This window comes from Oncorhynchus masou, chromosome 31, assembly GCF_036934945.1.
Source record: "Oncorhynchus masou masou isolate Uvic2021 chromosome 31, UVic_Omas_1.1, whole genome shotgun sequence".
NCBI lineage: Eukaryota > Metazoa > Chordata > Actinopteri > Salmoniformes > Salmonidae > Oncorhynchus > Oncorhynchus masou.
The window spans coordinates 43,530,011-43,554,576 of NC_088242.1; the positions used below are offsets into that span (position 1 = coordinate 43,530,011).

The 24,566-nt window shown below is 42.2% G+C and overlaps 1 protein-coding gene and 1 pseudogene across 1 annotated transcript in view; one reads left to right on the plus strand and one right to left on the minus strand.

Moving 5' to 3' along the window:
* The window catches only part of LOC135523970 (katanin-interacting protein-like), a 42,153-nt gene extending 24,721 nt beyond the window's left edge, over window positions 1–17,432 (plus strand). Inside the window, 13 exon segments of the mRNA XM_064951025.1 lie at window positions 498–712; window positions 1,053–1,131; window positions 1,297–1,474; window positions 6,014–6,178; window position 6,345; window positions 6,519–6,709; window positions 6,970–7,034; window positions 7,679–7,789; window positions 10,409–10,650; window positions 13,891–14,051; window positions 14,394–14,426; window positions 14,711–14,796; window positions 15,137–17,432. Of these exon segments, the coding sequence (XP_064807097.1) occupies window positions 498–712; window positions 1,053–1,131; window positions 1,297–1,474; window positions 6,014–6,178; window position 6,345; window positions 6,519–6,709; window positions 6,970–7,034; window positions 7,679–7,789; window positions 10,409–10,650; window positions 13,891–14,051; window positions 14,394–14,426; window positions 14,711–14,796; window positions 15,137–15,195 (1,586 nt within the window). The 3' untranslated portion in view covers window positions 15,196–17,432.
* On the minus strand, window positions 3,841–4,676 carry LOC135525200 (cyclin-dependent kinase 5 activator 1-like; annotated as a pseudogene).
* Window positions 17,433–24,566: the final 7,134 nt, after the last annotated feature.

The window sequence follows — 24,566 nt, forward strand, 5'->3', positions numbered from 1 at the left end:
CACAGGGATGCTGGCATATGTTGACTCCGATGCTTCCCACAGTTGTGTCAATTTGGCTGGATGTCCTTTGGGTGGGGGACCATTCTTAATACACACGGGAAACTGATGAGTGTGAAAAACTCATCAGCATTGCAGTTCTTGACACAAACCTACTACCATAGCCCGTTCAAAGGCACTCAAATATTTTGTCTTGCCCATTCACCCTCTGAATGGCACACAAACACAATCTATGTCTCAATTGTTTCAAGGCTTAAAAGTCCTTATTTAACCTGTCTCCTCCCCTTCATCTACACTGATTTGAAGTGGATTTAACAAGTGACATCAATAAGGGATCATGTCTTTCACCTGGATTCACCTGGTCAGTATATGTCATGGAAAGAGCTTGTGTTCTTTATGTTTTATACACTCAGTGTAGGTTTAATGTAATTTGTTGCCCATGCATTAAAACATGTTTGCCTCTAACATCTTGAATTATACCTCCACCCCTCTCCTCTTAGGTCTGGACCAGTTTGGGGACACCATCTTGTTCACCACGGATGATGAGATCCTGGAGGCTATGTCGCGCTACGACGAGACGTTTTGCGGGGAGGTGGAGGGCTTCGAAGAGCTGGTGGGGTATGAGGAGGAGCTGCAGAGGCCCCGCACGGCCGACAGAGAGGGGGAGGAACGACCCTTCACCCAGGCTGGCTTCAGACCCGAGGACGACCTCGCTGTGAGTACAACATGACTGACTGGGACTGTACAGTGAAAACATGGAAAGCCATACATACATTAAAAAAAAAATGTTTTTAACCTTTATTTAACCAGGCAAGTCAGTTAAGAACAAATGTATTATTTTCAATGACAGCCTAGGAACTGTGGGTTAACTGCCTTGTTCAAGGGCAAAATGATAGATTTTTACCTTGTCAGCTCAGGGATTCAGTCTCACAACCTTTTGGTTACTAGTCCAATGTTCTAACCACTAGGCTACCTGCCAGATTGATACAAGACGTGCAGGTTTTTTTCCAGCCTAGCGCTAACATTTCTGGTTTCTATTCACTGCCATCTTTCAGTTAAAACCCCATCTGAACCCGACTGATGGTCAGTCTGAGGAGACCCTGGAGCAGATCCCAGGAATGTACAACGGAAAGTGTGAGTACTCTCTTCTAAGTTAGTGTTATTCATGATCAATTCATGAATTCCTCATTTTAAACACAGGACTGTATTTTGCTCTCTGTAAAATGTCGCTAGCTCAGCTTGTTTCACACGGACTCTCTAAGATCTCTCTCTCCTTCTCTTCCCCCTCCCCATCTTCAGGCCTTAGGATAGAGTTGAGCATGACGTGGGGGGACTCCCACTACCTGGGACTGACAGGGTTAGAGGTGGTGGGGAAGGAGGGGGACAGCCTGCCTCTGGACCTGTCCATGGTGGATGCCTCGCCACGGGACCTCAACGACCTGCCTGAGTACAGCCAGGAAGCACGCACCCTCGATAAGTCAGTACTGTGTGTGTGTCTGTGTGTGTGCGTGCGTGTCTCTGACCTCACACTGCTGACAATGTAGATGGATCTAACTGCATAAGTGAGGAAATAATGGAAACACTTGAGTAGATAAGGGATAAATAGTATTAAAAGCAGGGGCTTCCACATGTGTGGTTCATGAGTTAATTAAGCAATTAACATCCCATCATAATTAGGGTCATGTATAAAAATGCTGGGCCGGCCATTATTTTGGCTACCATGGCTATACCTCTATAGGATGACAATGCACCCATCCACAGGGCATGAGTGGTCACTGAATGACAGTCACCAGATCTTAACCCAATCGAACACTTCTGGGAGATTCTGGAGTGGCGCCTGAGACAGCGTTTTCTATCAACAAAACACCAAATAATGGAATTTCTCTTGGAAAAATGGTGTCGCATCCCTCCAATTGTTTTGTTTATTAGGATCCCCATTAGCTACTGCACATGCAGCAGTTACTCTTCCTGGGGTCCAACATAGAGTCCACAATTGACTTCCAGACACTTGGCGAAACTATGCCAAGGTACATTGAAGCGGTTTTGATTCGTGGTGGCCCAACGCCCTACTAAGACACTTTGTTGATTTTTCCTTTATTTTGGCAGTTACCTTTTATTTTAAGTCGTTATCCAGTCAACTTGTCAACAACTTCATCAACACAGCCAACAACAGTATTGTAAGGGATTTCATTCAACTGACTCTATCTCTTAAGTGTCTATCATGTCAGTGTTTATTGTGGCTTTCATTCGATATACTGTGCATTCGGAAAGTATTCAGACCCTTTGACTTTTTTTTACACATTTTGTTACATTATAGCCTTATTCTAAAAAAAAAATATTTGGAAAGACACACACTTGTCTAAATAAGGTCCCACAGTTGTCAGAGTTGTCAGAGTAAAAACCAAGCCATGAGGTCGAAGGAATTGTCCGTAGAGCTTAGAGACAGGATTGTGTCGAGGCACAGATCTGGGGAAGGGTACCAAAACATTTCTGCAGTGTTTAAGGACAACTATCTCTGCAGCACTCCACCAATCAGACCTTTACGGAAGAGTGGCCAGATGGAAGCTATTCCTCAGTAAAAGGCACATGACAGCCCAAAGACTCTCAAACTATGAGAAGCCAGATTCTCTGGTCTGATGAAACCAAGATTGAACTCTTTGGCCTGTATGCCAAGCATCATGTCTGGAGAAAACCTTGCACCATCCCTACGGTGAAGCATGGTTATGGCAGCATCATGCTGTGGGGATGTTTTTCAGCGGCAGGTACTGAAGGACTTGTCAGGATCGAGGGAAAGATGAACAGAGCGAAGATCCTTGATGAAAACCTGCTCCAGAGCGCTCAGGACCTAAGACTGGGGCGATGGTTCACCTTCCAACAGGACAATGACCCCAAGCACACAGCCAAGACCAAGCAGGACTGGCTTCGGGACAAGTCTCTGAATGTCCTTGAGTGGCCCAGCCCGAGCCCTGACTTGAACCCAATCGAACATCTCAGGAGAGACCTGAAAATAGCTGTGCAGCAACACTTCCCATCCAACCTGACAGAGCTTGAGAGGATCTGCAGAGAAGAATGGCAGAAACTCCCTAAATACAGGTGTGCCAGGTGTTGTAGCGTCATACCCAAGAAGATTTGAGGCTGTAATTGCAGCCAAAGGTGCTTCAAGAAAGTATTGAGTAAAGGATCTGAATACTTATGTAAATGTGATATTTTCTTTATTTTATACATTTGCAAAAATGTTTTTTTTAACGTTTTTGTCATTATGAGCTAATGTGTGTAGATTGAGGTGGGGGAAATGAATGAATCAATTTTAGAATAAGGCTGTAACGTAACAAAATGTGGATAAAGTCAAGGGGTCTGAATACTTTTCCAAATGAACTGTATAGCAGTGCTCATCTACCCACCCGTGATAGGCAGTGCATATCTGACTGTCAGAATAGTAGGTTGGTAGGCTGCAGTCTCAGTGTGATGTGAGCACTAGCACAGTCACACAAGGGTGCTCAATCACCCTCCTATGGTAGGCAGTGCACATCTTAGAAAGTCAGAGAAACAGTTGTGTGGCTGGTGGGCTGCAGCCTTGGTCTTCTCCACATTCAATTATAGCTGTAGATTTGTGTTCCTTTTTATATATATTTTTCATTATTCGTTTTGATTTGTTCAATTTTAACTTTTGGGGTTCATCTAAGCCAAATGTACCCTCATTTTAACACCAAAATATGTGGTGAATCATTTCCCATCTTCCCCTCTCCCCTTTCCTAGTCTCTGAACTAAAGTTCCCTCCATCCATTTTGAAATGCCAGACTAGAGGAGGCCCCTGCACTCCCCTGGACCCTCTCCCCAGGCCCCTCACCGGTCCAGACCGATGAGCAAGCGGCTCCTCTCCTCTTGGCTTTTGTTTTTTTGGTTGGCAAACAGCTGGAAGAAATAGTGCTGCTCCGTGCTCATCTGGAGCATGTTGCCACGCATCAGGTTGATGATAGACAGGCAGCTCTCCCAGAAGATGTCACTGGAGCTCTCCACCAGGAAGGGTCTCAGTGGGTAGGAATTCTCGTTGCCCATGTAGGAGCAGGTCAGGTAGAGGCGGGTGATCACCATGGCCTGCAGCTGGTGCTCGGTGGCTGCCTCGGAGGAGACCACCTTGCGGCACAGCATGTAGACAAACACCACATTGGCTGAGGTGAGGATGCTCTGGTTCCCCCAGTTGTGGTTGAGCAGGAAGCGGTCTACACTCTGCAGCCACAGCCCTGGGTCGTTGGGGGACAGATTCTGGAGTCGGTAGCAATGCCGACACAGGAACTCACCCAGTGCAGCAGTTCACCAGTTGAGGCCTGGACTATCACCCTCTTGGGCATGTCGGTTGCCACGTTGGAGTTGGCGAGGACATTTTCTGAGCATTGGTGAGGTCTGGGGTACTCTGGTCCTGGGTGAGAGTGGACAGGTTGGTGCAGGACTGAGCCTTCTCCAAGTTTTTGTTGTTGAGGTGGGTCTCGCTGTTCTCGTTGTTCCTGTTGGGCTGCACCTTCTTGGAACCCTTCTTCCGCTTCATGTTGATGATTGAGCAGCGCTTCAGGTTCTTGCCTTTGGCGTTCCTACTGTTCTGAACAGCCTTGTCATGGCCCACACTCTCCGGCCCATCTCCGGCCTCCCTGATAGCTGGGTGAGAGAGACTGGACATTTCCCATGGTGACTGGGTAGCGATCAGGACTTGGATCATGAGACAGTATGAGCAGACTAAGAAAATAAAGGAGCATGTCGTACTTCATAACGTTATCAAGTGATTTAAGAAGGGATGTCAACGTAACTTGTAGCAACGTAAGAAGCTAAATTCAGTTTTCCATCAAAATAATAATTATTGTAAGCTAACGTGACGTAAGAAGCTAAATTCAGTTTTCCATCAAAATAATAATTATTGTAAGCTAACGTGACGTAATAAAGGAATTTACATATGTCGCAAGATAAAAGATAATTTGCCGATTTAACTTGTTTGACTGCTATCTTTGGTAAATAAATACCATTTGCACATGTGCATAGCTGTAGATAAATCCAACAGGAGAGTTTGAGTAATGAAAGTTGGACAGAGGAGCTTAATCTCTGAGCAAGTCACACTTGGACCAACTTCAAAAAACAAATGTTATTTTCTGGCAGTAGTCCTTATTCTGTGCCAGATGTTATTAAGTATCAAAACCAGACAGCACCATTTTCTTTTTTTATTTATGGATAGCCACGGGCACGCTCCAACACTCAGACATAATTTACAAATGAAGCATGTGTTTAGTGAGTCCGACAGATCAGAGGCAGTAGGGATGACCAGGGAAAGCCACGCAGTCTCCTCGTGCAGTACAATGTAATCGGCCATGCCGATTAATCGGTCGATCTCTACTTGGAACCATGGGGTCTATGGACTTCGGCTGCAGTGGCAGCGTGTCAGTGAGCATAACCAAGTTAAAGAAGGTAATGGGTCCCTATATAGGTCTCTGACAGTTCAGGCCTCATGAGGCTCTGACAATTCAGGCTTCTCAGATACATATTAGGGGAAAGGTGGCTTCTGTAACCCCTTTTTGGAGCCGGTTAAACCTGTGTGCTTGGACTGCCGTGTGCCTGCTATTTTGGTACCCTCTAAGCTGGCTTAGGGCGTGATTGTATGTCACCATAGTATGTTATACTGAGTGACTGACCAAATGGGAACATACAGTTATGAATAACTACTGTTCCCTGAAGGAAGTGCCCTGCGTCGTCAGGGGTTTTGGGCTTGCTGAAGAGCAGTACTGAATTGAGGAAATGAATGCAAGCCCCGGTATTATAGCAAGGAAGGCGGGGTCTCCGAGGGCTGGCTCTGCATCCATTGACCTGTTGGGCGTGATTTCAGTTCTTACGGTGAATGTGAATGGTGTTGACTCTCCCCGTAATATTTTTCTACCTTATTCCCTCCTTCAGGGAACAGTAGTTATATTCATAACTGTAAGTTTTCATTTCCAACATATTCCTGAATCAGTGAGCTGTCTCTCTCTCCTCTGTACAGACTCATTGATGGCCACAACATCACCACTGAGGACCAGCACATGTGGCTGATTCCATTCTCCTGTGGCCAGCACCACACCCTGACGGTGAACTTTGACAAGGCCCAGACGGTGGCTGGCCTCCGCATCTGGAACTACAACAAGACCCCAGAGGACTCCTACAGGGGGTGAGAGAGAGAGTCACTGGGATGGAGAACTGGCTTTAGTAGCCTGGTGGAAGTATCAATTCAAAATGAAATATCTGGGCCCTGTAGGTTGCTTTTGCATTTGTGAGTTTTGTCATTAAAGGTGCAGTGCATTGTAGTTGTACAAATATATACGATGCTCCGTAAGTGTGCATTTACAATATATGCAATTAATATACATTCACACTCTGCCATAGATCCTTAAAGATATTTAAATATTGACTGATAGAAAAAAATTGTTAAGGGGTGAATCCCTATTCCTTACGAAAACACATTTGTCAAGATAACCATTTCTTATTAACCCTATTCATGTGTGCTCCAGGTGAAGGTGATCCATGTGTCTCTGGACGATACGCTCATCTCTCCAGCAGAGGGCTTCCTCATCAGGAAGGGACCAGGGAACTGTCACTTTGACTTTGCTCAGGAGATCCTCTTCATCGACTTTCTCCAGACCCCCACCACTGGCCTGGTCAACAGCAAGAGTACAGGAGAGGACTCGGCCTACACACTCAAGTGACTACTTACTTGTAGGCTAGTCTGGTACCATATCGGTTTGGGATGTCTTACTAATGATCATACGAATTGGCAAGACGGGACAAACAGATCTGGGACCAGGCTAATTGTTTTAGCCTCTCATAAAATAGCATTCTGGCTATTATCCCCACTGTGCCAAACGCCTAGACATGTATCAAATGAATCATTCATACGCTCTACTACTGTAATGCAATACAATATGAGATGTCATTAAGGTTTGTGTCTTCGATGGTTTTCAGGGCTGGCTCCAGAAGACAGGAGCAAGCCAGCATGGACTACGAGGCCCCCATCATGCCTTGTGGATGTATCCTTCCTCCTGCTGCACACAAGACATAGTCCCACAGAATATTGTCCCCAACTACATTCAGCCATGGGACGATTTTTTTCTTAAGCGGATGGTCGGGAGTCCAGAACATAATTATAAATAATTTGTACACAAGAAGCCTAAACAGATATAGTATTTGACAAAAACATATCAAACCCTGATTACATTGGGCTAAGATCACATATTTCTCTCTATTTATGCATGAGAATACTTTAATTTAGAATATTTTCTAAATGAAAATCACTTTCAGCTGATTTACTGGTGATTGTATAGTCTTTTATGTCCAACAACAAAAATGTTATACACATTTTTACAAATCTTGAGAAATCACAGATTTGGCCCGCTGCTTTTACTGACGTAACATGTCACCTTACATAGACATGCAGAAATTCTGCGACCAGTGCATCAAATTTACAAACTAAATATTTCACCTTTTAGTAGATAGAATTGACAATATACAGTATATATTTTACCTTTCATAAAAGACATACTGTACATATTCAATGTCATTACAACCAGTTTTGCCTGCTTGAGATACTGTGATCACTAAATGACTTGATGACTGTAAAAGTCCTAAGTGTGTACACGGCTCCACGTCTCTTCCTTAACCCTTGACCCACCAGTCATCTTCCAGCTGCAGCTGCTGACCACCTGGGGTGACCCCTACTACATTGGCATGAACGGCCTGGAGATCTATGACCAAAACGACAAGAAGATACCCCTCAGTGACAACAGTATCCTACCTACAATGTTAACACCACAAACACATACACACACTGAGAACTGCTGCAATCTACACTTACACCCAGTATCTCACTGACTGGCTGAGCTAGCTAGCGTGAGACTTCAAGTCTGGCCTAAGACAGGTCATAAACCCTGGTCCTAGAAATCCACAGGGTGTACCGGCTTTAGTTTTAGCCAAGCATTAAAACACCTTATTCAGTCAATCAAGGTTGTGATGATTAGTTGAATCAGGTGTGTTTTGTGCTGTTGTGGAACGAAAGCCTGCTCTCCCTTTTTTATTTGTTTATTTTATTTTTATTTCACCTTTATTTAACCAGGTAGGCTAGCTGAGAACAAGTTCTCATTTGCAACTGTGACCTGGCCAAGATAAAACATAGCAGTGTGAACAGACAACACAGAGTTACACATGGAGTAAACACTTAACCAGTCAATAACACAGTAGAAAAAAGAGAGTCCATATACATTGTGCGCAAAAGGCATGAGGAGGTAGGTGAATAATTACAATTTTGCAGATTAACACTGGAGTGATAAATGATCAGATGGTCATGTACAGGTAGAGATATTGGTGTGCAAAAGAGCAGAAAAGTAAATAAATAAAAACAGTATGGGGATGAGGTAGGTGAAAATGGGTGGGCTATTTACCAATAGACTATGTACAGCTGCAGCGATCGGTTAGCTGCTCAGATAGCAGATGTTTGAAGTTGGTGAGGGAGATAAAAGTCTCCAACTTCAGCGATTTTTGCAATTCGTTCCAGTCACAGGCAGCAGAGAACTGGAACGAAAGGCGGCCAAATGAGGTGTTGGCTTTAGGGATGATCAGTGAGATACACCTGCTGGAGCGCGTGCTACGGGTGGGTGTTGCCATCGTGACCAGTGAACTGAGATAAGGCGGAGCTTTACCTAGCATGGACTTGTCGATGGCCTGGAGCCAGTGGGTCTGGCAAATATGTAGCGAGGGCCAGCCGACTAGAGCATACAGGTCGCAGTGGTGGGTGGTATAAGGGGCTTTAGTGACAAAACGGATGGCACTGTGATAAACTGCATCCAGTTTGCTGAGTAGAGTGTTGGAAGCTATTTTGTAGATGACATCGCCGAAGTCGAGGATCGGTAGGATAGTCAGTTTTACTAGGGTAAGTTTGGCGGCGTGAGTGAAGGAGGCTTTGTTGCGGAATAGAAAGCCGACTCTAGATTTGATTTTCGATTGGAGATGTTTGATATGAGTCTGGAAGGAGAGTTTACAGTCTAGCCAGACACCTAAGTACTTATAGATGTCCACATATTCAAGGTCGGAACCATCCAGGGTGGTGATGCTAGTCAGGCGTGCGGGTGCAGGCAGCGAATGGTTGAAAAGCATGCATTTGGTTTTACTAGCATTTAAGAGCAGTTGGAGGCCACGGAAGGAGTGTTGTATGGCATTGAAGCTCATTTGGAGGTTAGATAGCACAGTGTCCAAGGATGGGCCGGAAGTATATAGAATGGTGTCGTCTGCGTAGAGGTGGATCAGGGAATCGCCCGCAGCAAGAGCAACATCATTGATATATACAGAGAAAAGAGTCGGCCCGAGAATTGAACCCTGTGGCACCCCCATAGAGACTGCCAGAGGACCGGACAGCATGCCCTCCGACTTGACACACTGAACTCTGTCTGCAAAGTAGTTGGTGAACCAGGCACGGCAGTCATCAGAAAAATCGAGGCTACTGAGTCTGCCGATAAGAATATGGTGATTGACAGAGTCGAAAGCCTTGGCAAGGTCGATGAAGATGGCTGCACAGTACTGTCTTTTAGCGATGGCGGTTATGATATCGTTTAGTGCCTTGAGCGTGGCTGAGGTGCACCCGTGACCGGCTCGGAAACCAGATTGCACAGCGGAGAAGGTACGGTGGGATTCGAGATGGTCAGTGACCTGTTTGTTGACTTGGCTTTCGAAGACCTTAGATAGACAGGGCAGGATGGATGTAGGTCTGTAACAGTTTGGGTCCAGGGTTTCTCCCCCTTTGAAGAGGGGGATGACTGCGGCAGCTTTCCAATCCTTGGGGATCTCAGACGATATGAAAGAGAGTTTGAACAGGCTTGTAATAGGGGTTGCGACAATTGCGGCGGATAGTTTCAGAAATAGAGGGTCCAGATTGTCAAGCCCAGCTGATTTGTACGGGTCCAGGTTTTGCAGCTCTTTCAGAACATCTGCTATCTGGATTTGGGTAAAGGAGAACCTGGAGAGGCTTGGGCGAGTAGCTGCGGGGAGGGCGGAGCTGTTTGCCGAGGTTGGAGTACTGGTTACCAATATCTGGCCAAGTTGCAAAGTCGGAAGCACCGCCTAGTTCTACAATCTCTTCTTCTAATCTGTTTTTAAACCTAACCTTAACCACACTAGTTTTTTTTTAGTTTTTTAAATTTTTTATGGAATTTCGATATAGCCAATTTTGTAGCTTGTTCATATAGTGGGAATCTCATGTACCATCCCTGGACCAAGTTTGGTGAACTCCAAAACTATAAATGTACCCTGAAATAGTAAAAGGGTGGCTTCCAGTAGAGGAAATGGAAATGGCAGGAGTAATGACACTGTAGTCAACACAGTTTGGCTGAGTCCATTCTTTAAACAATGCTTCTAGATGTCGCTGCATTCCCAGACAGTGTGAATGTCCTGGACAGTGTGAAGGGTGACGTGAGGACTCCAGATAAGCTGGTAGATGGAGTGAACAACTCTCATGATGGCATACACATGTGGCTAGCACCGGTACTCCCCGGACTGGTGAATCGCGTGTATCTCATATTTGACCAGCCAGTGACCGTGTCCATGATCAAACTGTGGAACTACTCCAAGACACCACAGAGGGGGGTAAAGGAGTTTGGGGTAAGTCAGTTTTCTTTTCTCTCTCCTCAGCACAGTAACACAGACCATATTCATCAGAGAGACCCAGGTCTTAGGACTTGGGAGCAAAGCAGAATAAGGATCATTTCAGACTATAATGGTCTAATAAGTACTATTATTGGGAATTCTTCCCTAGAGTTTTATTTCACCCTTATTTACACAGGTAAGTCAATTAAGAACAAAAATCCTATTTTCAATGACGACCTGTCAAACATCAATAAAGAACAATTACATTATATGTATATACACATCTAAATACACACATCTATACATATCTACAGTGCATTCGGAAAGTATTCAGACCCCTTGGCTTTCCACATTTTGTTACGTTACAGCCTTATTCTAAAATGTATTTTTTATTTTTTAAGTCCTCATCAATCTACACACACAACCCCATAATGAAAAAGCGAAAACAGGTTTTTAGAAATGTTTACAAATGTATCAAAAAAATTAAACAGAAATACCTTATTTACACAATAATACACAATTCAGACCCTTTTTATGATACTTGAAATTAAGCTCATATGAATCCTTTTTCCATTATTCATCCTTGAGATGCTTCTACAACTTGATTGGAGTCCACCTGTTATAAATTCAATTAATTGGACATAATTTAGAAAGGCACACATCTGTCTATATAAGGTCCCGCAGTTGACAGTGCATGTCAGAGCAAAAACCAAGCCATGAGGTCGAAGGAATTGTCCATAGAGCTCCAAGACAGGATTGTTTCTAGGCACAGATCTGGGGAAGGGTACCAAAATATTTCCGGCCAAACTCAGCAATCGGGGGAGAAGGGCCTTGGTCAGGGAAGGTGACCAAGAACCCGATAGTCACTCTGACAGCGCTCCAGAGTTCCTCTGTGGAGATGGGAGAAATTTCCAGAAGTACAAGCATCTCTGCAGCACTCCACCAATCAGGCCTTTATGGTAGTGGCCAGACGGAAGCCACTTCGTCAGCTAAAGGCACATGAAATCCCACTTGGAGTTTGCCAAAAGGCACCTAAAGACTCTTAAGACTCTAAGACCATGAAAAACAAGATTCTCTGGTCTGATGAAACCAAGTTGAACTCTTTGGCCTGAATGCCAAGCGTCACGTCTGGAGGAAACCTGACCCATCCCTACGGTGAAGTGTGGTGGTGGCAGCATCATGCTGTGGGGATGTTTTTCAGCGGCAGGGACTGGGAGACTAGTCAGCATCGAGGGAAAGATGAACGTTGCAAAGTACAGAGAGATCCTTGATGAAAACCTGCTCCAGAGTATTTAGGACCTGACTGGGGTGAAGGTTCACCTTCCAACAGGAAATTGACCATAAGCACACAGCCACGGCAACGCAGAAGTGGCTTCGGGACATGTCTCTGAATGTCCTTGAGTGGCTCAGCCAGAGCCCAGGCTTGAACCTGATCTAACATCTCTGGAGAGACCTGAAAATAGCTGTGCAGTGACGCTCATCCAACCTGACAGAGCTTGAGAGGATCTGCAGAGTAGAATGGGAGAAACTCCCCAAATACAGGTATACCAACTAAGCAACAAAAAAAAGTACCCTTATTTCACCAGGTAAGATGACTGAGAACACATTCTCATTTACAGCAACAACCAGGGGAATAGTTACAGGGGAGAGAAATGAGCAAATTGTAAGCTGGGGATGATAGGTGACCAGAGTGGGAATTTAGCCAGGACACCAGGGTTAACTTCTTGAGTGTAGGGGGCAGGATTTTAGTTTTTGGACAAAACAAACGTACCCATTTGAAACTGCCTATTTCTCAGGCCCAGAAACTAGAATATGCATATAATTGAGAAAACACTCTAAAGTTTCCAAAACTGTCAAAATATTGTCTGTGAGTATAACAGAACTGATATTGCAGGCAAAAACCTGAGGAAAATGAAACCAGGAAGTGGCTTCTATTTTGAATGCTCCATGTTCCGTAGCCTGCTTTCACTCCATTTAAAGGGATATCAACCAGATTCCTTTTCCTATCGCTTCCTCAAGGTGTCAACAGCCTTTAGACATAGTTTCAGGCTTTTATTTTGAAAAATGAGCGAGAAAGATAACATAGCGTCAGTGGATAGCTGGGTGTTCGCATAAGTTTTGCTTGCACAACAGAGTTGGGCAGCCATTTTCTTTCCCTCTCCTATTGAAAAAGTGACAGTCCCGGTTGATATATTATCGATTATATATTTTAAAAACAACCTGAGGATTGATTATAAAAAAATGTTTGACATGTTTCTGTGGACATTTTGGATACTATTTGGAATTTTTGTATGTGATGTCGTGACCGCTCGAGCTTGTGGATTTCTGAACATAATGCGCCAAACAAATGGAGGTATTTTGGATATAAAAATAATCTTTATGGAACAAAAGGAACATTTTTTTGTGTAACTCGTGAGTGAAAGCATTCGAAGATCATGAAAGGTAAGCGATTTAATCTATTGCTTTTCTGACTTTCGTGACCAATCTACTGGGCTGCTAGGTGTTTGTAATATTTTGTCTAATGCGAGAGATGTTCTTATATAAACGCTTGTTATGCTTTCGCCAAAAAGCTGTATTGAAATCTGACATGCCAGGTGGATTAACAACAAGCTAAGCTGTGTTTTGCTATATTGCACTTGTGATTTCATGAAAATTAAGTATGTTTAGTAATTTAATTTGAATTTGGCGTGCTGCAATTCAGCGGGTGTGGTGAAAATGATCCCACTACCGGGATGGGTGCATCAAGAAGTTATCCACTTCCAAAAGCATCTGGTCTCCCATCCAGGGACCAACCCTGCTTAGCTTCAGAAGCAAGCCAGCAGTGGGATGCAGGGTGGTAAGAAGACTCGAGGCTGTAATCCATGCCAAAGGTGCTTCAACAAAGTACTGAGTAAAGGGTCTGAATACTTATGTAAATGTGATATTTCAGTTTTGTATTTTTTATAAATTAGCAAAACGTTCTAATTTTTGGTATGTCATTATGGGGATTGTGTGTAGATTGATGAAAAAAACTATTTAATCAATTTTCTAATAAGGCTGTAACGTAACAAAATATGGAAAAAGTCAAGGGGTCTGAATATTTTCCAAATGCACTCTATATACACATCAATATATATATATATATATATATATATATATATACATCTATATACACATAAATAATATGCTGTAAACAAGAGTCTGTTCTCTGTTAAACTTTCTGGGCTTAAATAAGGGGTAATAAATGAATGACTACTGTAAGCCTTCCTTGTGTAGCTGCTAGTAGATGACCTCCTGGTGTATAACGGCATCTTGGACAGTGTGAGCCAGGCGGCGCAGGGCATCCTGCCGACCTGTGACCCGGCGGTGCCCTACCACACCATCCTCTTCACCGACAACGCCCACATTGCCCACCGTGAAAGGAACACTGTCATCAGGTAACCCAGCATGGGATTGGCTGCTGCAGTCTGATATAAGCAAATTATTTCCCTGTCCATCGAAATTCACGCATGTGCGGATAGGTTTGGCTGCTTGTCCATCAACATGCACACATACTTATTGGTTCTTCTGTCTAGCCGCTGTCAACATGAGTATGCGAAGTAATTTACCAGATTCACATGATGTGAGTTTTTTCAAATGGCAGGAGACCGTGGCTACCATAGTGGGACAAACTATTTTCAAGGACAGGCGTTCCTATCACTTATAACAGTGTTTAATTGGCACTGAAGTCTACCTCTTTGTGACTCGTGTTCAACGAAGATGTGCTCTCTCTACTCCAGCCCCCGCGGTAGCAGACATCGCGATCTGAAACAGTGAGTAACAGAGTCCCTCATCAGCCTTGTCAGTCAGTTATAAAAAGTTGTGTTCATGTTCCCAAGTCACCTCACCTCCAACCCACAGCTTGGCTTGTGATGGCATGTCCTTCTCTAGTACTTCCAAACAGACCTCCTAGTCCCTTGCCACACATGGGTCTTGTCTCTCCACCTTTCTGTAATTTCATTGTAAGACACAAGACTTGAACCTGCTCGTGTCAAGCCAGATTATGCAGAGACTCAAGTGAAACTGGTGTGTTTCCCCCCCTTGTGGTGTTTTTCAGCAATTATGTTGAGGACCAAGATGTGAAGATGACCAATGAGAACGAGATAGTCCATCACCACAAGAAGAAACAAACAGCTGATCCAGGTAAGCAATTCAGCCAGAATGTCTTTGTTCAGTATATACTGTATACACTTAAACATACCAGGTATAATAGAATAATCAGTGAGAAGCAAATGAAACTTAAAGCTACATTATCAATATGGGTGTTTCAGAGCTGATGTTTCCACACTATTATCAACCCAAATGTTTCAGTGTCTTTTAAACATATCAAAGGCACAAACGTTTGAATTCCCCCCCTGCCTGCTGAAAACATTAAAAAACAGAACATTTGAATTTCTGATGTTTTGCTCTATTTTTGTGTGAAGCAGCCTTCATTTTTTGGACACTAATGAAACAAAACCATATTTACTTTCTAATCTTGCAGCGCTTCGGCCTAAAACCTGCATGACAGACACTGGGAAGCTCGGGAAAAGGAGGTACTGACAGATGGACAGACAGGCAGATGATCGGATGGACAGGACGTTGATGGAGTCCCACGTTGATGGAATCCCACTGGTCAAATGGAGGGAACAGAAATGAAAGGATGACGGTTTACTGACAATCTGCACTATCCCACTCGGGGGACTTTTAACACAAAGCCTTGACCAGCTGAAAATAACCATTTCCATTGCCCTCCATCAGTAATTACACTGTAGGGAAGTGTTGCCTAGTGACAGCCCTTGTGTGTAAATTGGGTCTACTTTAGAAGAGGACATAGCTTGTACAGAACACATTTTATTTGTATCCATCTGGCCACAGGATCAGCCTTCCATTGTCTCATTGGATTGGTTTTCTTGCCACTCGTTCTCTCTAGACTCCTACGTTTCATCAGATTAATAGTACCTGTGTAGTATTACTACATCACATAATACCTGTGTAGTACTACATCAGATGAAGAGTACGGTACCTGTGTAATACTATGTCAGTACTACATCACATGTATAGAACCTTTGTTGTTGCACCTGTTTTGATTGTCCTTTTCACAGTGTCAGGGTGAACCTATATAAGGCTGCTATGTCGGCCATTTTCGTGCCTAGTTCTATTACGGCTCCTATCTGTCGCTGCTTCTCGTGATGTTATGCTGCATTCTCCTGCTGCCACTGATGCACAGATACTCAAATATGAATTCAGTGGCAACAAGTACACTCTTAGTAGATGGGATCTAGATCCTATATTTATAAATGAGTTGTATTCATGAAAAGCCTAGTGGGCTATAGATTTGATAGCCCCGAGCCTCTAGCCTAGTGGCATAACACATGGAAACACACATGAATGCTATGCAGTAAACCTGTTAAGGTTTTCTCATGTCTGTTTTATCTAGGTGCATTTGGTGGCAGATGGGGGTTTTAATACAAAGGGTGGAGAATATGACTGTCTTTTCCATAAAGTAGAATCAAGCAGAATATTGGTCACATTGAAGCAATCGGTCTGATACAGTTGAGCCATGCAAGACCACTCCATTTGCCTAAAGGCCCAATGCAGATGTTTTATATCAATTTTAAATAATTTCTAGGTAACAATTAAGTATCTTACTGTAATAGAATTCTGTTAAAATGGGAAAAAGTCATTTTTTAGCAAATAACTATTTCTCAAGCAAGAATGTTCCTAGGACTGTATGGGAGTGGGTTGAGTAGGGAGGAGGAAACTGAAAACTAGCTGTTATTGGCAGAGTGGTTTGGAACTCTTTGTTATTGGTCTATTAAACAATTTACCGCACGGTGATATCACCATGGAAAGCCGAAAATCCCGCCCATGCAGACCTGCTGATTAGAAGGACCTATCAGGAAATAACACAGATCACATTTTTTTTATACTTTTACAGTGTTAGTTTCATCAACTGTTGTACAATATGATAGAAAACACAGGGGAAACCAATTGTGACTGCACTGGGCCTTTAACACAGAAACAGTACACTTGCTTCTTAGATGTATATTTTACAGCACTGAATATATTCATCTATAATATTTTGGATTAATGAATATATTGGTGAACATGTGTATATATACACACACACACCCACAGTTATTAGAAAAACTTATTTGAAAAATAAGTGACCTTTTATTGAAGTTGTTTTATGTGAAAATATTTTTTGAGACCCATTTGTTTGCGAAAATTGTCAAATATAATTAATACCAAAAGTTTATTGGAGATATATTACCAATATATACATTGTTGTGTGAACATCATGTTGGCTTTTGGTTGAAAAACACCTAAGAATATGTAACCAGAAACAACTTAATATTTAATATGCAAACACTGAAACCATACCTCAAATAGGGAAGATGTGATCTTTAAAAGGGATGGCTATTTGATGAAATCTTGTTTTATCTTGAATGTTTGAGTAAATGTTTGAGTATAATCCAGTTGCAGTTTTATTCCTATACCCAGTAGTATTTGTTGCATGGACAAGTTACCACGGTTGAGCCACAATATAGCCTATTTCTTACTTTATACCCTTGTACTGAATATGACAGAGGAGTTGCATTGTTTTTTTGAAATGCTGTTTTATGTATTTGATTTTAAAATGTCAGTCTACAGGTATAGGCTTCCCACTGCACCTGAGTGATGATAGCTATTACTTGATGTGTGACATTCTGTTTTGAAATATTTTATTTTTTTAATCTTGTTCAAATACATGTATATTTCATGTAGGTACATTTTAATAAATTAAATAATTGAAAAACCAAGTGACAGTGTTGGTCTTGGTGTCATGATGTCAGACAATACAATTATTCTCTTTGATAAGGAATTAATCTGGTATTGAGTTATACTCTGCTTACATTCTAGAGGAGCAGTACTTGGAGAAAAGGTGGTGGAGGACCAACCTGGATTTCTACAACTCATGCAAAAATTGCCATGAAGATGAGTTCTTTGGAGATGCCTCTCAGATTTCCCTGGGAAAGTCCATTCCTCCCTCTGGTCTTCCCATTTCTGAATCTGGGGACAAACACATAAAATAAACATTTACTTGACAGACCATAGTAGTGCCTGAAGAAGAAAAAAAAGAAAAATGTTGAAGTAGGAATAACAGACCAATTATCTTGCAGGATTTGGATTATGTACAATTTCTAACACTTTGTCAAATACTAATAACTCATTTCGTAATGGGTCAAACTCGGTCAATAATCTCTAAGAGAAATCCAATGTTTGAATATTAACTCTGCTGACTAAAGAGTTTGCCTTTGTATGGCCACGATGGTCTATTTGCTTGACTAAATAAGGCCAAAGTCATGTTTAGCTGAGAATACGGCAAATATTTCTCCACTAATGCTTACGTACTGTATTGTACCAGCAATAGTTGAAATTTGGTTAAAACAAACCCCCCTCTAAATTATGTATTTAACACTTTGAACCCAGTGACCCCTTTTAAGAAAAAAATGTCATACTTGAAATTCAGTTGTGTACATGTGAGCAGATCACATTATGTAACATAATATCCTGTGGTTTTGCTTTTTGAATGCTGAAAAATGTGTAACAGTATGGTTGAACAGTGGATGCATTACCTTATACTGCACAAAACCAGTGAACCAGTAAACAAACCCACAGTAAATTTGTGTTATCAATACTTCAGAAATCCTTAGCAATTAACTTCAGGATTTTTAGGAAATGTGGCACAGTGATTTGTAGATCCTCTTATACCAGACACATGGGTCAGTGTCGGCTCCTTTAGCATCCATGGATTTTTGCCCCCAATGATAATCTATAAATATAGCAACAACAATGGAGATGTTAGGGGAAAAAGTGTAAATCTATGAAAAAAAATGTATGTGATACATCTTTAATATACAATTAAATAAAAGTGTGAATCAAACATGTATTGCTTTTTCAATGTCCACACCATAATTGAACAAAACAGGTGATCAAGAAACAGCCTACACTTGTGCTTACTTTCACTGTCTATCTCCTTTCTCTGCTCTGCCTCTGCCTTTTTGACCGAAGCACATGTAAATTACAAACAATCAATGCAATGGTAACCGACATAAATTAAAGGTGGCCTGCTAGGGCACCGTAATGTTAACTGATAGATTACCGGTATTACCATGACTTTGTTAGTCTCGAAAGTGGGAGGTTTTTATTTTTTGGGAAATTATCTGTGGCTAAATCTACCCAGTTTGCTTTCTTGGCTGTCATATGATTCTAAAAAATATATAATCTGATTACAAATAATTCTGCAATGGTTATCTGTTTGAAATGATAGGCCAAATCCCAATGTAAAGTCCCGTACTGAACGCGCCCTATTAGATTGTCATGCTGAATCCAGATTTCATATACAGTGCATTCGCAAAGTATTCAGACCCTTTGACTTTTCCCACATCGTTAAATCAATCTCCACACAATACCCCATAATGACAAAGCAAAAACAGGTGAAGAAATTTTTGCAAATGTATTAATTTTTAAACAGAAATACCTTATTTACATAAGTATTCAGACAGTTTGCTATGAGACTCTAAATTGAGCTCAGGTGCATCCTGTGTCCCCAAGAACACAGTGGCCTCCATCAATCTTAAATGGAAGACGTTTGGAACCACCAAGACTCTTCTTAGAGTTGGCCGCCCGGCCAAACTGAGCAATTGGGGAAGAAGCGCCCTAGTCAGGACTATGACAGAGCTACAGCGGCAGGGACTGGGAGACTAGTCAAGATCAAGGGAAAGATTACGGAGCAAAGTACAGAGAGATCCTTGATGAAACCTGCTCCAGAGTGCTCAGAACTTCAGACTGGGACGACGATTCACCTTCCAACAGGACAACGACCCTAAGCACACAGCCAAGACAACACAGGAGTGGCTTCGGGACAAGTCTCTGAATATCCTTAAGTGGCCCAGCCACAGCCCGGACTTGAAAATAGCTGTGCAGCGACACTACCCATCCAACTTGACAGAGCCTGAGAGGATCTACAGAGAAGAACGGGAGAAACTCCCCAAATACAGGTGTGCCAAGCTTGTAGCGTCATATCTAAGACTCGAGGCTGTAATCGCTGCCAAAGGTGCTTCAACAAAGTACTGAGTAAACGGTCTGAAACTTATGTAAATGTGTTTTTTGTTTTTGGTAAATTTGCTAAAATTTCTAAAAACCTGTTTTTGCTTTGTCGTTATGGGTTATTGTGTGTAGATTTGGGGGGGGGGGAATATTTCATCCATTTTAGAATAAGGCTGTGACATAACAAAATGTGGATAAAGTCAGGGGTCTGAATACTTTCCGAATGCACTGTATACTACTATCCCTCTCAAAACGTATTCACTTTACCTGTGGTCTCCAGAATTCTGTCCCGTTGCATTTTCCATTTCTTGTCAGGTCGTTCACGGTTTGTTTTTTGGGGTTATTTAAAGCATCTTTCTAGAGGTAGTGGCTTGCCAAAGTATTCACCCTCCTTTTTCCTATTTTAGAAAAAAGTCAATTCTTTGTAGAGCCACATTCTGCAGCAATTACAGCTGCAAGTCTCTTGGGGTATGTCTCTATAAGCTTGGCACATCTAGCCACGGGAATATTTGCCCATTCTGCAAGGCAAAACTGCTCCAGCTCCTTCAAGTGGGATTGGTTCTTGGCATTGGCATTTTTCCAATTTTGTTGCCTTACAACCTGGAATTAAAATACATTTAAAGGTTTGTATTATTTGATTTACACAACATGCCTCCCACTTTGAAGATGAAAAATATTTTTGGGTGTGAAATAAACAAGAAATAAGACACAAAAAAACAGAAAACGTGAGCGTGCGTAACTATTCACCCCCCAAAGTCAATACTTTGTAGAGCCACCTTTTATAGCAATTACAGCTGCAAGTCTCTTGGGGTATGTCTCTAAAAGCTTGGCTCATCTAGCCACTGGGAATTTTGCCCATTCGTCAAGGCAAAACCGCTCCAGGGCCTTCAAGTTGGATGGGTTCTGCTGGTGTCCAGCAATCTTTAAGTCATACCACAGATTCTCAAATGGATTGAGTTCTGGGATTTGAGTAGGCCATTGAAAGACATTTAAATGTTTCCCATTAAACCACTTGATTGTTGCTTTAGCAGAATGCTTTGGGTCATTGTCCTGCTGGAAGGTGAACCTCTTTTTTCTTGTTTGGACAATTTATTTTTGTTTTGAGGAAAATAAGTGTGTATATTGTTCCTGTTCCTTGTTCCTAAATTGACTAAAAATGATTTGAGAATGTTTTAAGTATGTATCAAACTATGGAAGGAAATTAGGAGTAGTGACTTATGTGTTATGGGTTAGAAAAACTAACTACATTGGGGGCTCATACATGAAGGTTATGGTAGTGGAGGGGTGTTATTTCTAGAAACAATGTATATTAATAGACAAGATAACTCACAGAAAAGGAAGGACAGTTGGTATTGTAAAAATATAGGGATATAAAATATAGGGACAATTCTAAAAGTAAATAGAACATTACACATATCTAGATTAAGGTAAAAGTAATAAGTAGTGGCATTTTGAACACTAGAGCAAACGTTTAAGAAACTTATGACTTAGTTTTGTTAGGATTGGATATTCTTCCAACTGGAAGACACTTGACTGATTACATGTTATTCTTACAGCAGTTGCTGTAGGGACCATAATTTATGAATATTTTTGTGGCAGGAGGCCAGGTATTTGAGACAGAATGTTTACGTAGGGCTGTTATTTAAAAATTAAGATTTAGTGATCTTGCTATAACAAGAATGCCTGTTGTCAGGAAATAACCCATGTGTTAGTGTGTATGTCCTCAGGAAAAAAACAGCACATAAGAGGCCAGATGGAAGGGCATGGGCTGAATTCTGGAGACTGAGTGTACATCAAGATACACCAGGCTGGGGGTATACTTCTTACAGCACCTGCAGTGGTAAAGATCGTCATGTCTCTCTTTGGTGGGTGCATAAGTCTCACAAGAAGTAAGGTCCAGCTGAATAATGGGTGAGCTTGAAAACACCATGACAGAGGACGTGAAACAAAAAAAAGAGAGAGAGAGAGAGAGAGAGAGAGAGAGAGAGAGAGAGAGAGAGAGAGAGAGAGAGAGAGAGAGAGAAAGACTAGATTCCACTGTAGAAATACTGGGTTGAGTTTGGGGGTTAGTTGTTTTATTTGTTAATGTATCATGTGAAAAAGGATAGATGTTAGGGTAGTTGTACTCTAAACAACATGTTGAAGGCTTGATGTGAAAGCCCATTCAGTGTTGAATTACTTCAAGAAGAAATCATGTTGATTAAGGTTATGCACATGCTTATCAGTTGAAATAGATCAGATGGGGAACTAAGTAAAAAATGACAAGATTTGGGAACACCTCTCAGAACCTGGGGCCGAAAGGGGAAGACTGGGTGAAAGCACGAGGAAGCTTTTCAGGGCTTTCATTTTTGTGGAGTCCAGCAGAAAAGTATCCTGGAGGCAAAGAGTCAGGTGAAGAGAGAGTGGGAATTGTCATGGTCTTAGATGTCAGTATTCATGAATATATTCATGCATAACACATAACATTGTCAATACTGTTATGTTTTGTCCTTTGCTTTCCAAGTCTTATGTTTAGGAAACCAGATGGAGAAGGGTTCGCCAGCTTCAGCTGGAATGACAGTTTGTTGTGTGATGAGAGATGGAAGTAAGAGAATGTATGGTGTAATCACAGAACAGGGGCCATAAGTCTCTAAGTCTGAATGCCTCACAGAAAGAAGGCAGAAACCTGAACCAGGATGAGAGGTTCCACGTCTGATGATCCAAGGGGACCAGAAGGACCTCTCCCAGTGATACCAGGAGATCTAGTCTACGTTTGAGTGTTCCGGAGGAAGTGGGATCAACCGAGGAGAGAAGGACCCTACGAGGAGGCCGCAGCAACAAACACAACCGTCCAAGTGAAAGGAAGCAAGATGTGGTACCATCTGAATCACTGCACCGGAGTCTCAACAGAAAGAAGGACACAATCATATAGAGATGAGGACACAGAGGATGCTGATTCACCAGGAGGGAGCCCTGAAGGGAACAGGAACAGCGAAATCAATTGAGACACCAGGGAGGAGCCAAGAGAACAGCAGACCAAGTGAAAGACAAAATATGACAGGTGCATTGCCAAATGCACCCAGAAGAAGACGAAGGAGAGACAACACTGGAGAGAGAACCTGCGAATAACCAGAATTCACTCTTGTGGGGCCAGAGAGTCCAGGGATGGGAGGGAGTAACATGCCTGATACTCTTGATGAAATACCTGTTGTGGCAGACCTCTTTGACAGAAGCCCTCCACAGTGGGACCCCGAAGTATCACCTACAGAATGGGAACATCTCTTCCCTAAAATTGACACCCTTCCAGATGGAAGCCCAGTCCGGCCTGAGGAGGGAGCCTCAGGGGAAGGAAGAGGAGGAGAGGCCTCACAAGGAACAGAAGGAGAGACCCCACAAAGAGGAGGAAAAGTCCAGCAAGCTGAAGAAAATGGGGATTTCCCCACAATTGACTTTTCAGCTCTTGAATGGTCTCCTTAACAGACAATTGAAGTTAGAACCACAGAAGAACATAACAGACATAACAGAAGTAACAGTGAACGCTAGCATAGAAACAACAGACTCACGCACAATCAAGATGTAGGGTGGAAACAGGAAGAGAAGAGAGGAACCAGTCAAACAATCTAAAAAGACTGACAAGGTTAGAATCTCTGTTCCACCTCAACACATAACTGAAACAGGTGAACAGAAGACAATCTCAATCAAAAGGATCAACACTTACCAGAGATTGCACTCTGTGGATGGACACATCACCAAATAAAGGGAGAAGTCGTTTGGGACCAGAAAGGATGTGACCTGACATTAATCAAAGAAGAAGACGAGTGGGTGCTCATCATGAACAAGATTGAACCAGTGGAAGGTGAGGAACATATAGTTAGAACAACAGTGACCGAAGGGAGTAGCACCATGGTCATTAAGATTGATCCCACCCCTGCACCTGAACAGGAAGAACCTGTGACAACTAGAACAACAACAACAACAATGGTGGCAGCTGCTGTGAAGACCACTGTAGCTACCACTAAGATAACATCAACTGCCCTTACCAAGTAGTCCACTGTACCCACAAAGAAACCTGAAGCATCAGAATCAGGAGGGTTCTTTACTGACATTTGGAACTTTTTGGCAAACTAATGATATACCTCAAGACAAAAACATTGTAGAATCGACAGATATCTCAGAATCAGAACCACTCAAGGACACCACACGAGAAGAAGTAGTGAAGAACGAGTGGTACGAATGGGCTAAGTATACAGCAAACAAACATAGGATGGACAATTGTATTTTGTGTAGCAAATCACCTTTGTCTGATCTTTTGATAGTATCTGAACTTGCATCATTTGAAGAATGTGTTAAATGTAAAATGTTCAATGGATTCAGAGAAAATACTACATTCCTTTGTGTAACACAGAATGCAGTTTGGCACTAGGTAACATTAAATGCAGAAGTGAATTAAATAAAAAATATGTTGGGAGAACATGAATGTGCAACATAAGAACTGAATTGAATGATCCTCATAATGATAGGTTTACTATTGTAAAAAGAAAAGATAAAAAGAAAAATGAATGTTTCTACAGCTATGGAGATAATGGGATGGATGTGGGAAACAGCATAGTTAATTGAATAAACTATTTGGGTGTTAGAACTACATGAGTTAGTACATTTGATAAAGGAATGATTGTGAATCAGGAATTAGGGCAAAGAGGAGGAGGTGACCCTTAAATACATGATCTATTATGGAAAGAGCAGGACATCATTATAAAGATTAGATAGAGAGGGAAAAGGACATAAGTGCTTAGATTAAAGGCCATAAGTGCTTAGGGTAAGATAGATATACATTAATTTTAGGACACGAGAGGGTCCTG